General features: G+C 39.6%; 1 protein-coding gene across 9 annotated transcripts in view; it reads left to right on the forward strand.

Moving 5' to 3' along the window:
- The window catches only part of HOL3 (S-adenosyl-L-methionine-dependent methyltransferases superfamily protein), a 56601-nt gene that overhangs the window by 9345 nt on the left and 30286 nt on the right, over positions 1-16970 (forward strand). For all 9 annotated transcript variants that reach the window (XM_088961974.1, XM_088961977.1, XM_088961979.1 and 6 more), the window contains one exon: positions 1483-1613. In XM_088961974.1, coding sequence (XP_088818100.1) covers positions 1483-1613 — 131 coding nt within the window. The remainder of the gene's footprint in view (positions 1-1482; positions 1614-16970) is intronic.

Consider the following 16970-nt stretch of genomic DNA (forward strand, 5'->3'; position numbering starts at 1 on the left):
GAAGAGGAAGACAGCAAGAAGAAGGAAAAATGGAGAAGAAAGGAGAAAGAAAGGAGGAGTTCGATAATCTCCTCTTTCCCCTACTCTAATATTTTTAGTAAACTTACTTAAGATACATAATTTACAAGGCGGCCCTTAAGTAGGCGTCCACATCAGCAATACACTTAAAAACAAAACAGAAGCTAAAGGCCCAATAAAGAAAGAAGGCCCAATAAGAAAACATAACAAGAAGGAACTAATAAGAATGACACTAAAGGACTAGGGCCCATTCGGCCCAGTCTCTCTACATATTGAACACGTAAAAGATGCAAAACTATCTGATGCATTTAAATTCCCTATATATTTCATCTTGCATGCAAAGATCCACGTATCTGCATATCAAAATCTGTTTTCAATCAGGAACATTCTACAATTACTTGTTATATAGCACCTTAAAATTTAAAACTAGCCAATTAACATTTTTTCTGCCATAATTGTTGCATCTTTCAAACTTAAATACAGTAAGCACCACAGCTTTTTGGTGAAGGTAGTTTTTATCAAGACATGGGTGTTTTTTTATGCTTGGCATATTTTGTTCGTTCGGCTGCACTTTGTAAGAGCGTGAATGCAGAACCGAAGCAAATATATACTCCAGTTAGGTTTTGCAGTTGTTTGGTAGGAATATGTCTTTGTACTGAAAATGAAAGTAAATTTGTTTTTTCCTGATATTTTGCATACATTTTGCGCTTAAAGTTGGTCCATGTAAAAAGGGTATATTCCAGTATTGAAATCATGTTTGTATCCATCAAAACCAAAGTTGATACAAAATTTATCAATGCAAAACTGAACCAAGATTGCATTCTCACTTTTTGACCAAACTTGCATTTACATCAACACATGCCTTTTGCACTCTTACCAAACGCAGCCTTAAGACTACTTTCATGTCTCACTGAACAATTTATTCTTCATTTTACTTCTTTTTTACATCACCAAAATTATTGATGTAAGAAGAAAATAGAACAGAACAAATTGCAACTAATCAAATGAAAATTCAGTCCATAATATGAGGCTGATCTGCTCTTATGATTCATTTGGACTTTAATCAGCTATTTCTTTCACATTCCTATTGGTGTAGTAATCTAATCTCTCTAGATATCCTACTAACAAGTCCATGTCTCTACTAGTGCTTGTGTCTCCTTGCCTTGCTACTTAGGTTTCCTCTTCCTTGGTAGCCTAAGGCACAATCACCATAAGATGCCATAAAACAAAAGTAGAAAAGCACCTTGAACCATGGTTCCACTATCATGGGTCTCTCTCTAGAATCTAGATATGTACTTTAGTGCTTGATAATAGAGGATATAGAGAGGGTTACTTTATCCAAATTGTTGTTTCCTTTAATTGTCCTGTTGTGTTTTCCAACCTGTATGGATCTCAATGACATTTGTATTTTTGCATATGCTTGCCATGTATGTGCAATTTATGTCTTCTTTCTCCAAATTATAGGTGGTTGGGAAAAATGTTGGGAGGAAGGACTAACACCATGGGATCTGGGGCAGCCAACACCTGTTATTCTACATCTTCTTCAGACGGATGCACTTCCCAAAGGCAGGGCTCTAGTTCCTGGATGTGGTAGTGTGAGTATTTTAGTTTTGTTACTTCTGTTGGTATTCTTTATTATTTTGAGTTAGATATTTTTCTTCATATATTCTACTTGTCATGACTCATTTGGCTTCCATGGGATTCTTTTTCAATTTTTATATATTTTTTGTCAGCAAAAATAACTAAAGAATTTATTAAGGCAATGGAGAAGAAAAGAAATCCAACATTCCAAAGAGTATGAAGTGAAGGGGTCACATACAAAACAACTAAAAGCTAACATATCAAAATTATCCATTTTTATTTTTATTTTGTCAGTTAAGTATATTAATATGAATAAATGACTGGAAAGCTAACTGTTAAGAGATATTGTATTTGGGTTCTTGGAGGTTACATGGGTATATGTGTAATATTGATAAATCATGGGAACTTGCATGTATTTATGGGAGAAAAGGCTTGTGTGTGTGTATGTGTGTGTGTGTGTGTGTGTGTGTGTGTGTGAGAGAGAGAGAGAGAGAGAGAGAGAGAGAGAGAGAGAGAGAGAGAGAGAGTGGATATTTTTCCTCTCCTCCCATGGATGTAGGCTACCAAGCCGAATCATGTTAAATCTTGGTGCTCTCTCTATTTCTTCTTCTTATTTTCTCCTTGATTTGCTATTCTTTTTTATGTTAGTTGACACTAATATATCATGTCAGATATGGATAAAGGGTTTTAGACATGGTGACCAAAATTCCTGCCTTTTGAGTCATCTCTAGAACATAGTTGTCAACGCGATGCCTAGGCGGGCGCCTAGGCTACAAGGCGCCCTTTGAGGCTAGGCTCACCTAATCGCCAAGCAGTTTTTTACTTCCTACTATAAAATACTTTTTTGTTCATTCTTTTTTGAGATTATAATTATAAAATAGAAATTATTAAACTAAAATAATCATTTTGTGTGTTTATATACTAATTTCTTTTAACATGGGTCTGAGGAGGGCTGTGAGGGATTCAAACCTTGATAGTATTTCGAGCCTCTTTGAACTTCTTGATAATGTTTTCTTGAACCCTTCTAAGGTGGACTCTAGAATTTGGACCCCTACCCCCATAGGCTCTTTTTCTTGCGCTTCCTTCTTCAAAGTCCTTTGCCAATCCACCAGTCCTGCAACCTCCCCTTTCCCGGTTAGTGAGGTTTGGTGCAGACCAATTCCTCCTAGGGTTGGTACTTTTTGTTGGGAAGCCTATTTGGAAAGATTCAACACTAGGGATTTTCTCCAAAAGAAGAGACCCAATACTTGTTTGTCACCTCATTGGTGTGTTCTTTGCAAAGCGGATGGGGAGACTAGTTTTCACTTACTGGTGTCTTGCCAATTTGCAAAGTCAATTTGGGAGTGCGCTTTTCTCTCTTTGAGTGTAGGTGGAACCCTTCATCAAACTTGCAAAGCCTATTTTCCCCTTCCTTTTTCAGGTGGCACATAAAAAGGAGAACGACTATGTGGAGAGGTCTAAGGGCTGCAGTATGTTGGACATTATGGGAAGAAAGAAATACTAGGATCTTCTTAGAAAATGAGAGAGGGGCTGAAGAATTGAGGGTTGTGATCCACATAAGGGCAGTACAGTGGCTGAAATTACTAGAACTATTTACAAACTACACAGTGGAAGACATGTTGAGAAAGTGGGGTGAGACTGGTAACTGCACTCAGGTCAAACCAATAATAAGGGTGTCTTGGACTCCCCCACCTGCTGGCTTCTTAAAGTTAAATTTTGATGGGAGTTGTAGGGGGAACCCAGGACAATCAGGGATTGGAGGTGTTTTTAGGGATGAGAACAGGGCATAAATGACCCTCTTCTTGGCAGTTATGGAAGGAGTTCATAAAGCCAAGGAGATGAATGTCAGGAAACTCATAATTGAAGGGGACTCGGAGGTGGTGATAGGGTGGCTGATTAAAGACGACTGTGGTTTATGGAACTACAGGAATGAGAAGAGGAAATTCTGGTGGCTGGTGCGGGAGATGGAAATGAGGATGAGTTGGGTTAAGAGATCAGCTAACTCTGTAGTTGATGGATTAGCTAAACAAGGGATAGAAAGGGAAGCAATGTTTTGGGCTAAGATGTAACTTAATTGTTGCTTTTTCTCTTTTTCTCTCTTTGGAGGGTTTAAGTTGTATTCGGAAGATAAGAGTTTTTGTCTTCCTTGCTGTGATATTTCAATGAATTGAATGAATCTGTTATTGATAAAAAAAATATATACTAATTTTTTTTTATTGTTTTCTTATTTATTAGGGTTTAATCAACACAAACATTGCTAAATGCTGTATTGAACCCTCAAAGACTTCAAAACCTGAACCAATAAGGAAGAACTTTCTTTTCTTCTTTTCCTATAACAAAAATAAGGGTTCATCCCCTATATTTTTTGAATTTTATTTTCCTTCTTCTTTTTCTTCTCATGAATATGTTGATTTTCTATACTTCAATATGAACTTTATAATTTTCTTATGAAAATTATGAATGATTATTAAGGAAATATGGTTATGGTACCTAGGGAACTACCCTAGGATCTATGTTTTCAACATAAAAATCCATCGCCTAGGCAACTAGGCGACAAGGCGACAAGGCGCCCCCCCTGTTGCCTAGTCTCGCATTGGTGCCTTGAAACTATGCTCTAGAAATATAGTTAAGAGAAAGATAAGCATGGGTTTCATGGGAAGACAAGGTAAAGAAATTTGGATGGATCTGTTCTCTTTTGAAAACTATTGTAGTCCAAAAGGGTCTGTGTTTGTTCACCTCTCCCTATTCCCATCTACAAAGTTCCAGCTCCAAATCCTGATATGGCAAAAAGTAAACCCTTTTATTTCAAAAAAAGGAAAGTTTAAAATGGATACCTTTCATAGTGTGAAGTTTGAACGTATAATAAAGCAAGGAGCTGATGCAAACATAGCAGTGTAAACATGGTCATGCAGGGCCTCTTGTCAGAAGGATGGTCATGATTGGCCATGTCAATCCTTTTTTTGAAGAATAAAGAATAAAATTTTAATAAACAAAAACACGATACAAGTTGATCAGATGTCTAGATGACACCCCTTGCAAAGAAAACAAAAACATGATACAAGCTGATCAACCCTTAGTGCATAGCTTTCCAGAAACTCTAGATGCTCATGTAGAAAATCTTTCCGTATAAGGTATGCAGTTTCATTTTGTTTTCAAAATTAACAGAAACTATAATTTATAATTGCTATTTCCAAATATACAATGCAGTGATGATGTATGTATTTCCTAATTTCATACCCTTTTTAACCAAAAATATTTTCTACTTTTTTAGTCTTTGTGGAATGGTATAATACATGACTATTTATCAAATATTGTTTCCTCCCATATACTATGCTAAACGTGGTAGTTATTGATATATAGGAAATTGTTTAATAATTGTGCTTGAAAAACACAGTTTTCTTTGCCTTTCCCTTCCTTTCCTACCTTTTATTTCAAGCCAAAAACAGCCTTAGGGTTTGAGACAAGGTTCAAAATATCGATACAGGCCGATAGGCCGGTAGGGCATATTTTTCTATATCGTGGCTCGCTTCCCCTTTTTTTTAGTTTTTTTTTTTTTTTTTTATCAATCTGGTTCAGAGGGGTCAGTTTAAGGCCCCTCTACCCCCTGACCCAGGGTCTGACCCGAAACTCCCCCCGTAGGGGTGTATCGGGAAGCCCCCGATACGGGCCAATACATTGCAATTTTTTGATCCTTGGTTTGAGAGAAAGAAAGAAGAGGAAGAAGAGAAAAGAAAGAAGAAAAGAGAGGTAAAAAGTGGTGTTTAATTGATTCCACCCAACCCCCTTAATATGCCTTTATTCTTGCTAAGAATGATATGTAAAGGTACAATACTGCCCTTATAACAAGAGATATATCTCCCTCTCAGCCCAACACATATTCAATTACCAAAATACCCTTTTACACAAGGGAAATAAGACTCACTAATACTTCTAATACTCCCCCTCAAGTTGGTGGAAATATATCTATCATGCCCAGCTTGCTTACAATCTCCAATATGCACACTTTGGTAGCTCCTTCAGTGAGAATATCAGTTAGTTGAGATTGTGTGGTGGTATAAGGAGTACAAATCTGGCCATCTAGAAGTTTTTCATATATAAAGTGATGCTCAACCTCTATGTGCTTGGAATATGTTGAGCAGGATTACGAGTGATACTGATAGCAACTTTGTTTGCATCCATAATGCTTCATACACACTGTGTGCCATGGATTGAAATTCATCTTCTTCACTTGAACTTGGCACCACATTTTGCTTATTGCTATGCCTGTTCATTTGTGTTGAAGTTTGACATTTGAAACTGTAATAATTGCTTTTAGAGGTACACTGAAATTGGTGAACTTTTCTTGTTGCTGATATCTAAATGTAAAGAGTGTTCTAAAATCTGAATGTTGAGTTTTGAAATGACAATTAGCCATTTAATAAATTGATTAATAAGTAACAAAATGATTTCAAGAATTGCTAGATAGACAGAGAAATTTATGAGGGATTTCTTGTGGGAACCAGGGAACAAAAAGAGGATCATCTGGTTAAATGGGAACAGGTCTGCAAGCCTAAGGAACTAAAGGGTTTAGGATTGGGAAACATCACTCTCAAAATTGCTGCTCTCCTGGGTAAATGGTTATGAAGGCTCCCATTTGGAAGAGATAGGTTATGGCACATAGTTGTTGTAGAGAACACTGATATGGGCCCCACAGCAGTGGTCCCCACTGTGTTCGTAGGACAGTATGTGTAATTATTTGTTTCAGTCATGGTAGTGTCAGTTGGGGTCAGTTGTTATTTCAGTTTTTATTTACTTTATTTGTCATATAAGTACTAAGGGCAGATCTGTCCTTTTCTCTATGTACTGAACATAACCTATAAATACAAAGAGAGTGGCGGCGGCAGATGTGTTAGAATCTGTCCCTTCTTTCAAACCTTTGTGTTCTCCTGTTCCTCTTCTCTCTTTTCTCCTTCCTCTCACCTTTCTTCTACTTTTCTTAACCTAAAAGCTATTAGGGTTCAAGCTGATTGCAGTCTTGATCTTCTACTTAGTATTAGAGCCTATCTAGGGCTTCTCATGTGTGACTAGTCAAGCTGACCACATGAGAACAAGCTAGGGCTGGAAGCTTATGAAGCAGTATTTGTCAGCTGATTCTTGGAGATTACCAGGAGAGTTTCGCAGCTGTTGAGGACTTGCCACGGCTTGCAGAGTGTTGGTAATCAGGAAGAAGCAGTGAAGGCTAGGTTCAGGCAACCCTGGAAGGCAAGGAACAACATTCTTTGAGTAAGTTTTTATTTAGTTTCTAGAGACTGCTATCAGTCAAGATAAGTTGGACCTATCTAGAAGGATAGGCCAAACTGCTTTAGGGTTTTTCTCTCTAATATAGGGTTTGACGGTTGGGCCGAACCCTCTTTATCTTCTTGGAAAGTGATTGTTTTAGGGTTTTCTCTCAGAGGTGATCAATTTTAGGGTTTCATATTGACCCTACGACAGGTCCTAACTGTACGGACTGCTTGGAAAGTGTGGCTGAACACTTATTTCAGACCTACGATTAAAACCCTAATTCTGCTCCAGCATCTCAGATTGCTCTCTAAGCTGGTTTTAGACCTATTTTTGGCTTCGAGCTCTTCTAGGGGAAAAAACTTGTACGGACTGCTTGGTACTGTGATTGCCGATTGGTTTCAGATCAGACCTGCACTAGTTCATGCATATACCGTGATTACAGATTGGCTTCAGATTAGACCTGCATTGATTCTATACTGTTTTCTGATTGTGATCGACTGTCCAAGTGTTGTTTTCTGGTGTAGTGACTCTAACAGTTTGTAGCTACTGATTCTTGACCAAAGATAGAGTTTAAAAATCAGGGAGAAAGTAGTTTTGGGAACAACAGTTATGGTAGTTTATCTGAAACTGGATTTCAGATTACAACTATGAGATTTGATGGGTCAAATTACTTGGAATGGGCCCAATCAGCCATGATGGCTATTGGGGGAAGGGGAAAACTGGGTTACCTCTTGGGAGATGTGAAAGAACCTTCCAAGGAGGACCCAATGTACACCAAGTGGATTCAAGAGAACTATTTGGTTATGGTATGGCTATGTAATTCTATGCAGCCACATATCAACCGAAATTACTTGTGGGCAAAGACAGCCAAGGAGATATGGGATGTTGTGAAAGAAACATATTCCCAACCTCTTAATGTTGCCAGAGCCTATGAATTGAAGTGTGAGGTGAACAGTCTTAAATAAGGAGAGAAGCCAGTTTCTATCTACTTCTCTACCTTGAAATCCTTGTGGCATGAGATTGACCATCTAGAGACCCTTGAGTGGGAGAGTCCCAAAGATGCACAGACTCACAGAAAGAAAGTCGAGACAAATAGGGTGTTTGAGTTTCTAGCTGGCCTGAATTCAGAATATGACATTGTGCGGCAACAGATACTGACCAGAGATAGTGTGACCCTCTCTCAAGCATACTCCCTAGTGCATAGTGAAGAGACCAGGAGGAAAGTCATGATGCAACCTCAACCCCCTTCCCCAGCCTTGACAGCTGTTAATGTTAGACAGTTTTTGTATGCCCTTAGCTTCAATCTGATTTGATGTACTTTTGTTATTTAGTGGAAATAAATAAAGTGCATGTTTGATTCATGTTGTTTGGTTTAATTCTGTGTAAAACCCTAAAACTGGACATTTATAGACTCATGTTAGTTTTAAATGTTCACAGCCGTTGGATAAGTCTGGGGAGATTTATCCTGCCAAGGCTGATACTGGTGTGCCACCAAGTGTTGGGATGGCCTGTCTCAGCCATCAGGGTAAGACCCGAGGCACATGCAGTATGGGATTACTTGAATCCTTGAACCGGACCAGATTTCCAGTATTGCCCTGAACCTTGGAGATAGATGGGCAAAACTGGAAAGTTACACCTGACCCCTAGACTCGATTATGACATTTCACTAGGTGTTGGATCAGGCTGCCTTTGATATGCCAATCAGTGAGATCCTTAGCGGGGATCAAAACCTGGGTATGTTGGGGCAGTTTGAGAATTCATCTGAGTGGATGATCATAGTGACAGAATCAGCCACTTTGTCGGACAAAGGGTAATGATCGGGAATGCACTCTCTCTGATGGAAACCAAACTGCCGGCAGTTGATTTCAATCGTTGGAATTTTGTTTTGCAAAATTAATATATTTATATATATATGTACGGTTTCGAATTGTTTGCAAATGGTTTTAATTCCCGGGATCCATGTGAGAGGAGAGTGCGGCACTGTACCTTGTAGCCGAGGGAGAGGTCCTCTCTTGTCGGGCAGTGCTTGATCATTAAGGGCTGAGAGGTTAAGTGTAAGACCATTGAGGATAATATCTGATGGGCTAATCTTGCACCTGCCCACAGTCCCTGGGTTTTTATAAGATGGCTTGGCCCAGGGACCACTTAATGTAAGTGTTGGGCCCATAGGGTCCATATGATGGACTCAAGGGGTTCATTGAGTTTTTCAGTGAATTCGGCTGGGCCTTGTATTAAAGGCTGGGCCGAACCCATGTGGCTGGTGTGTAGATCAATGCTTGGGTCCCACGCCATACAAAGAAGCCCAACTGGGCAGCAGATTGGAAAGTAATTAGACACTGAACACTTAATGGGCCAGAAGCCCATTTTGAGGTGGGCTGATAGGATCACCCATCCTTGGGGCGAATTTGAGATTAAAGTTAGTAAAAGGATTGGGCCTTTAGCCTTATCCACTCTTAGAGACCAAATTCAAATTAGATTTGAATCTGGTAACCTCCTGATAAGATTATCCCCTATCCAAATACTGATTTGGATTGGGATAACTCCTAATAAGGAGGTTTCTTAATCAAGAAGAAAGGAGGAGATTTCGAACCACCTTGAAGAGGTATAGGATACCTCCTGCGAATTTAGATCTGATCTGATTCATACTCTCCAGAAAAAGAGAAAAAGCAGTTCAGCCTTTTTCGTTTTTGGAGATCTCCTCCTGCCGCCGCCATCTGCCATTGCAAGATTAGATCTTTGCAGAAAAGAAAGTCAAGAAATCTGTTCTTGACATCAGTCTTGCAAGAAAGACTGAGAAGGATTCAGTGTTTAGTACTTCCAGAGGATTCTTGTGAAGGATCCAGTGTGTAGGACGCACCCTGCTGGTTCTGTTCCATTCACAGCTGTGTCATCTTCAGCAGGAACGGATCTTGGAGCATTCTTTGGGCGTGAACACCAACTTTGGGAGATACTGCTTCTCCGGATCAAGTATATTCCTCCCATTTATCTTTTGGTACAGATTTGGTTTGATTATGGTTCAAGTAGGATCCTTGAATATTGTATTCTTAACTTTGGGAATATGATTCCCAGTTGGGAGAAGGTAGGAAATTTTTGAAATTTGCCCACCCATTCCGCAACCTTTATGGCGTCCATTAGATGGATCCTACCCTTCTTTCAGTTAAACCTAAATCAGGGGGTGATCCAGAAAGGGACAGGAAGAAGGAAGATAAACGGGACCTGGTATGTGAACATTGCAAGAAACCCAAGCACACAAAAGATGCTTGTTGGAAGCTCCATCCTCATTTGGTCCCAACAAAACTTAGAAATAAGAAGGGTAATGCTCATGTGGCTATGAACACTGATTTAGCATCCTCATCAGGCACAAAAGGCACATCCCTAGAGACCTTAGCCGCGGTTCGGGCTGCCCTCATGCAGTTGGAAAAGGAAGTTGGGAGTTTAGCTCTGCCATCTCAGTCACCATCAGCTCCTGCCACATCAACATTTGCACATTCAGGTACTCGAGCCTCAGCTTACCATGCTTCAGCTCCAGGTAATACTGGAAATTGTTGGGTAATAGATTTAGGTGCATCCGACCATATGACTAGCTTGCCATCATTGTTCACTACTTATCACTTGTCATCGGCAGAGATAGAGTATCCATTGCTGATGGCTCTCTTGTTCCCATTTCGGACAAGGGTGACATCAAGTTATCGGATACTATATCTTTATCTTCTATCTTGCATGTTCCTAAGCTTGATACTAACCTGCTTTCAGTCAGTAGTATTACCAAACATATGAACTGTTCAGTAACATTTTTCCCTGACCGATGTGTTTTTCAAGACTTGGAGACGAGGAAGATGATTGGGACTGGCCGTGAGACGAATGGGATCTATCTGCTTGGAGAGAGTTCTCGTCGGGAAGAGTCAGTGGATAAGAATTCCTTTGTTTATCAGTTTGTGAGTCCGGTTATGCTTTGGCATAATCGATTAGGTCATTTGCCTTTCTGGTCCTTGAAGAGTTTGTTTCCTGCTTTATTTGAATCTGTTGAGTTGTTAAAGTTGAGGTGTGAGAGTTGTGAGTTTGCCAAACATTGTAGAATTTCTTATTCTTTGAGTAATAAAAGGAGTAATTATTCTTTTGATATTGTGCATACTGATATTTGGGGGCCATATCACATCTCTTCTATGGGTGGGTACAGATATTTTCTGTTGTTTGTTGATGACCATACCCGGTTTTCTTGGGTCTATCTTATGCGTTCTCAGGATGAGGTTCCTGCTTTGACTCAAAACTTCCATCATATGATTCTCACTCAGTTTGGGGCCAAAATCAAAGTCCTTAGATCTAATAATGCAAAGGAATACTTTGTTAAGCCATTGACCTTCTACCTCCTTAGCCATGGAGTTATTTACCAGAGCACTTGTCCTCATACACCGCAGTAGAACGGGGTTGCCGAAAGGAAGAATAGGCACATCTTGGAGGTGGCTAGAAGCATTATGTTTATCTCCAATGTACCTATTCGCTTCTGGGGTGATGCTATCCTCATGACAGTATATCTCATTAATCGGGTTCCTTCCCGGGTTCTTGATATGAAACCCCATTTTTCCCTTCTATACTCAGACGAGGAGTTGTTCACCGTTCCCCTTAAAACCTTTGGTTGTACCTGTTTCGTTCAGCTTCTCAAAAGGGTTATTGCTGCTATGATCCTGTTTCAGGGAAAAGGTTTGTCTCCATGGATATCACCTTCTTTGAGGAGACACCCTATTATCCTAGGGTTTTTCCTCAGGGGGAGAGCAGTGAGAGTGGGATTTTGAGTCTTTTTCCTCAAGGGGAGTGCAGTGAGAGTGGGATTTTGAGTCTCTTTCCTCAGGGGAGCGCAGTGGGAGTGGGGTTGTTCCTTAAACTATTCCACTGGGTGATGGAGGCTGTAGTGGTGAGGGTGGTCAAAGGGATCAGGAGTTGAGAGTCTATCACAGGCGATGCAGGTAGGTTGATCCTAGTCATCGGTAGTCCAGGCCAGCTCCAGTTCCTTCTACGGCTCCAGATCTAGGTATTACAGTCTCAAAGCCCACTGAGACACCTTCCATTGTTGCCACTTCCCCTCCTGTGGATGACCTTGATCTCCCTATTGCCGTCCGCAAAGGGAAACGACATTGCACCACATCTACAACTCACTGCATTTCACAGTTTTTATTCTATGATTGCCTATCCCCCTCTTACCGGTCCTACCTCACTTCCATTGCCAATTTCCCTATTCCAAGAACAGTGCAAGAAGCCTTATCAGTTCCAGAGTGGAAAGATGCAATGCAAGTCGAAATGGATGCCCTGTTGAAAAATAATACTTGGGCATTGGTTGACCTACCCAAAGGAAAGAAACCGGTTGGATGTAGATGGGTATTCACTGTGAAGCATAATGTTGATGGCTCCATTGAAAGGTACAAAGCCCAGCTGGTTGCAAAGGGGTTCACCCAGACTTATGGTATAGACTACTTGGAGACCTTTGCCCCAGCAGCCAATATGATGACCACCATCCGAGTTCTGTTATCCCTTGTAGCAAATCATTCTTGGCCCTTGTTCCAGATGGATGTTAAAAATGCTTTTCTGAATGGAGACTTACAGGAAGTGGTCTACATGCAATTGCCTCCTGGATTCTATGATATAGAGACAGGTAAGAAGGTTTGCCGACTGAACAAGGCATTATATGGTTTGAAGCAGTCACCTAGAGCCTGGTTTGATAGATTCAGATTAGCCCTTGGAAAGTTCGGTTATGTACAGGCCCAGTCAGATCATGCACTGTTCATTAAGAGGGTGGACTCCTCTCTGACCCTGCTTGCTGTATATGTGGATGATATTGTAATGATAGGAAATGATAGTGGTGAGATTGAGTCCCTCAAACAGGGGATCTTTATCTCTCAGAGATAAATATGTTCTAGATCTGTTGGCGGAAACTGGAAAGTTAGGTGTTAAGCCTGCTGATACACCCATTGAACAAAATCACAAGATTAGTGCAAAGGGCGGGGAGCCTCTTGAAGACAAAGTTATGTTCCAACGATTGGTTGGAAAGCTCCTATTATCTTTGCCTCACTCGACCAGATATTAGTTATGCAGTTAGTGTTGTCAGCCAGTACATGTATTCCCCTAGAACTTCTCATCTCCTTGCAGCAGAGAGAATATTAGCATACTTGAAGAGATGCCCGGGTAGAGGTATACTGCTTAAGAACAATAATCACATGAAGGTGGAGGTCTATACAAATGCCAATTGGGCTGGTAGTGTTGATGACAGGAGGTACCTCTGGATATTGTGCCCTTGTGGGAGGTAACCTTGTCTCTTGGAGGAGTAAGAAGCAGAGTGTTGTTTCCCGCTCTAGTGCTGAAGCGGAATACAGGTCAATGGCTAACGGAGTGGCTGAAATCCTATGGCTGAGATCACTACTTGAAGAGTTGGGTATTGACTATGAGAAGCCCTTGATGCTGTATTGTGATAATCAGACAGCTGTTAATATAGCCCGCAACCCAGTGCAGCATGATAGAACTAAACATATTGAAGTTGATCAACATTTTGTACAAGAGAGGGTCTCATCACAAGAAGTGTCTCCTGTATATCACATCTAATATGCAGCTCGTGGATATCCTCACAAAGGCTGTACCAAGGAAGAAGTTAGAGGCAGACCTATCCAAGTTGGGAATGATAAATATCTACTCCCAACTTGAGGGGGAGTGTAGAGAACACTGATGTGGGCCCTACAGCAGTGGTCCCCACTGTGTTCGTAGGACAGCATGTGTAATTATTTGTTTCAGTCATAGTAGTGTCAGTTGGGGTCAGTTTGTTATTTCAGTTTTTATTTACTTTATTTGTCATGTAAGTACTAAGGGCAGATCTGTCCTTTTATCTATGTACTGAACATAACCTATAAATACTAAGAGAGTGGCAGCGGCAGATGTGTTAGAATCTGTCCTTTCAAACCCTTGTGTTCTCCCGTTTCTCTTCTCTTCCTTCTCCTTCCTCTCACTTTTTTTTCTGCTTTTCTTAAACTAAAATCTATTAGGGTTCAAGACTGATTGCAGTCTTGATCTTCTACTGTTATATCAAGCATTCCGTGATCAGGGAGGTAATGGTTGGGATGCTAAACTCAACCCTCATTCTACTTTAGCTTCCCCTTGGAAAGAAATTCATGAGGTTTACCCTTTGTTCCTAAGCTCTACTTGGTTTTGATTTGGGGAGGAGTGATCAAATTCGGTTCTGGGAAGACCTTTGGGTAGGGGAAGCTCCTTTAAAAGATCAGTTCCCTAACCTTTTTTCCCTTTCTAACCTTAAAGATGTTCTTGTGTCCTTTATGTGCATTTCCTCTCCCTTGGGCCTTAACTAGGACTTGGGTTTTAGAAGAGGTTTAAGGGAGAGCAAGTGTGCATCTTTGGTTAACCTTCTTAATATCCTAGAGACTACTTTTTTGGACCCGCTTTCAGAAGATTCTAGAATTTGGGTTCCCTCACCAGATGTCCTCTTTACTTGTTCCTTGTTTTTCAAGTCCGAACTTTGCCTGCTTCACAAGGGGTGGACTTTCTCTGTGAAAGAAGTGTGGTCTAAGCCTATCCCACCTAAGGTTCAAGCTTTCTGTTGGGAATCTTTCCTTGGAAAGGTTAACGCTTGTGATGTGCTACAGATAAGAAGGCCTTTTTGTTGCCTCTCTCCTCATATGTGCTTGTTGTGTAAGACAAGTGGAGAAAGCCTACCCCACTTATTAATTTCCTCCTTTGTCCCTCTTATCTGGGAGTTTTCTGTGTTTTTTTCGACTTTAGGTGGATATCCCCCCAAGAAATGGCGGATATTTTCATACCTAACTTCCTAAGGCAATCAAAGAAAGGAGGAAGATTGATGTGGAGAGTTACTAAGACTGCAATGGTTTGAGTGGTCTAGGAGGAAAGGAACAACAGAATTTTCAATGGCAAAAGTGAAGGTTGCATTCTGGATTAAAAACATGGAGTGCTTTCAAAGTTTCATAGCAACTGATACTCTAAGGACTTGGAAGGAGATAGCACAGTCCTTTAGAAAAAAAGACAGCATAAAAATGGATTGGAAACCCCCACAAGGTAGTAAAGTTAAGCTGAATTTTGATGGAAGCTCTTTGGGCAATCCTGGTATGGCATGTATTGGTGGGGCAATTAGAACTTTGGAGGGCAGATTGCTGGCTCTTTACTCTAGGCCAATTGGTGCGGCTAACTCCATTAAAACTGAATTATTGGCTTTACTACAAGGTCCTAGGATAGCTAAGCAATTGGGCCTCAGAAAAGTGGAGGTGGAAGGGATTCCAAAGTAATCATCTCTTGGGCAAGAAATAACAGACATTCCATGGATGCTCAAGAATGCTTTCAAGGAAATAGAAAGGGCTGCAAGAGAGCTGAATGCTAGAAGAAGTGCAAATAGGTTAGTTGACTCCCTTTCTAAACAAGGGGTAAATAGGCAGCAATTGTTTTGGGCATCTTTGTAACATATTGTTGGTTGTTGGGCTGATGTTATGGTGATTGAATTAAGCCTGTAATGCTCATAGTTGTCAAGGCGATGCCTAGGTGACAAGGTGCCCTTGGAGGCTTGCCTCGCCTAATTGCCAAGCAGTTTTGTACTTTCTATTATAAAATACATTTTTATTCTTTATTTTTTGAGTTATAATTATAAAATAGGCATTATTACTAAAATGTTCATTTTGTGTGTTTATATACTAATTTCTTTTTATTATTTTCTTATTTGTTGGGGTTTAATTAACACAAGCATTGCTAAATATTGTGTTGAATCCTCAAGGACTCCAAAACCTGAACCAATAAGTAAGGTAGAACTTAAAATTTTGTCTAATCAAGAACTTTTCTCCTTCCATATCTTCTTTTTTCATCCCTTTCTTTTCTTTTCTTCTACCTTTTCTTCCATATATTCCATATGTTCTATTTTTTATTTTCTCCTTCCAATGGATTTTTCAATTTTCTTTTCTTTCTTCTTTTTCTTCTCGTGAATATTTTGAGTTTCTTTACTTTAGCATGAAATTTATACTTTTCTTATGAAAATTATGAATAATTATTAAGGAAATATGATTATGGTACCTAGGGAACTACCCTAGGATTTATGTTTATTACTTAAAAAATCCATTGCCTAGGTGACTAGGTGACAAGGCGCCCCCTTGTTGCCTAGCCTCACCTTGGCGCCTTGAAAACTATGGTAATGCATTTTCACATATTTGGGAAGCTAATGGGTTGGCAGAAGCCAAGCCGGGAGCTAATAGACCATCCTTATTTTGTGTAGTATTGTAAACTACTTTGCTATGGAAAGTATTGTATCTTAATTTCATATTTAAATCAATAAATGATTTTCATTGCTGATAAAAAATGCTTTTTCACATATTTAATATAATCTAAGTTTCATCGATAAAAAAAATAGTGAAAAGTGATTAACAATTTATAAATAATTCAAAAGAATAATAAAATGTATAAGAATTAAAATTGATCAAAATTATAATTTATGAAATGAATAAACTATTAAGAAAATGATTAAAAAATAAAAAGAGAATAGAAATTAATTTGTTATTATTATTACATTATTAATCATTTATATTTTAATAATAATTTATTTTATATTAATCATATGATCATATCAAAAAATTATTGTTATTATAGATTGTAGCAAAAAAGAAGGGAAAAAAAAGTGTGTTTGGTTGAAGGGGGTTTGGATTCCAGGGTTTGGGGTCTTAATTCTGATGGCCTGTTCTCTTGTAAGTCTTTCTTGAATTCTTTTGTAGCCACTTCATCCTCTCCTTTCTCATTTAAAGAGCCAAAAGTGTGTGGGTGAAGGGGGTTTGGATTCCAGGGTTTGGGGTCTTAATTCTGATGGTCTGTTCTCTTGTAAGTCTTTCTTGAATTCTTTGATAGCCACTTCATCCTCTCCTTTCTCATTTAAGGAAGTATGTTCCCTCGAAAATCAATGCTTTCTATTGGGAAGTGTTTCATGGCTGTATTAATACCTGCGACTTGCTTCAAAGAAAAAGACCAACTTGGTGTTTTCCCCCAGCTAGTGCGTTCTGTGCAAGTTAAGTGGTGAAACTGCCTTTCATCTCCTAATCTCTTGCCCTCTTGTTAGCTTTATTTGGAATTGG

This window comes from Nelumbo lutea, chromosome 1 (genome assembly GCF_056320005.1).
Source record: "Nelumbo lutea isolate HS-2025 chromosome 1, American lotus-T2T, whole genome shotgun sequence".
In the NCBI taxonomy this organism is placed as follows: Eukaryota; Viridiplantae; Streptophyta; class Magnoliopsida; order Proteales; family Nelumbonaceae; genus Nelumbo; species Nelumbo lutea.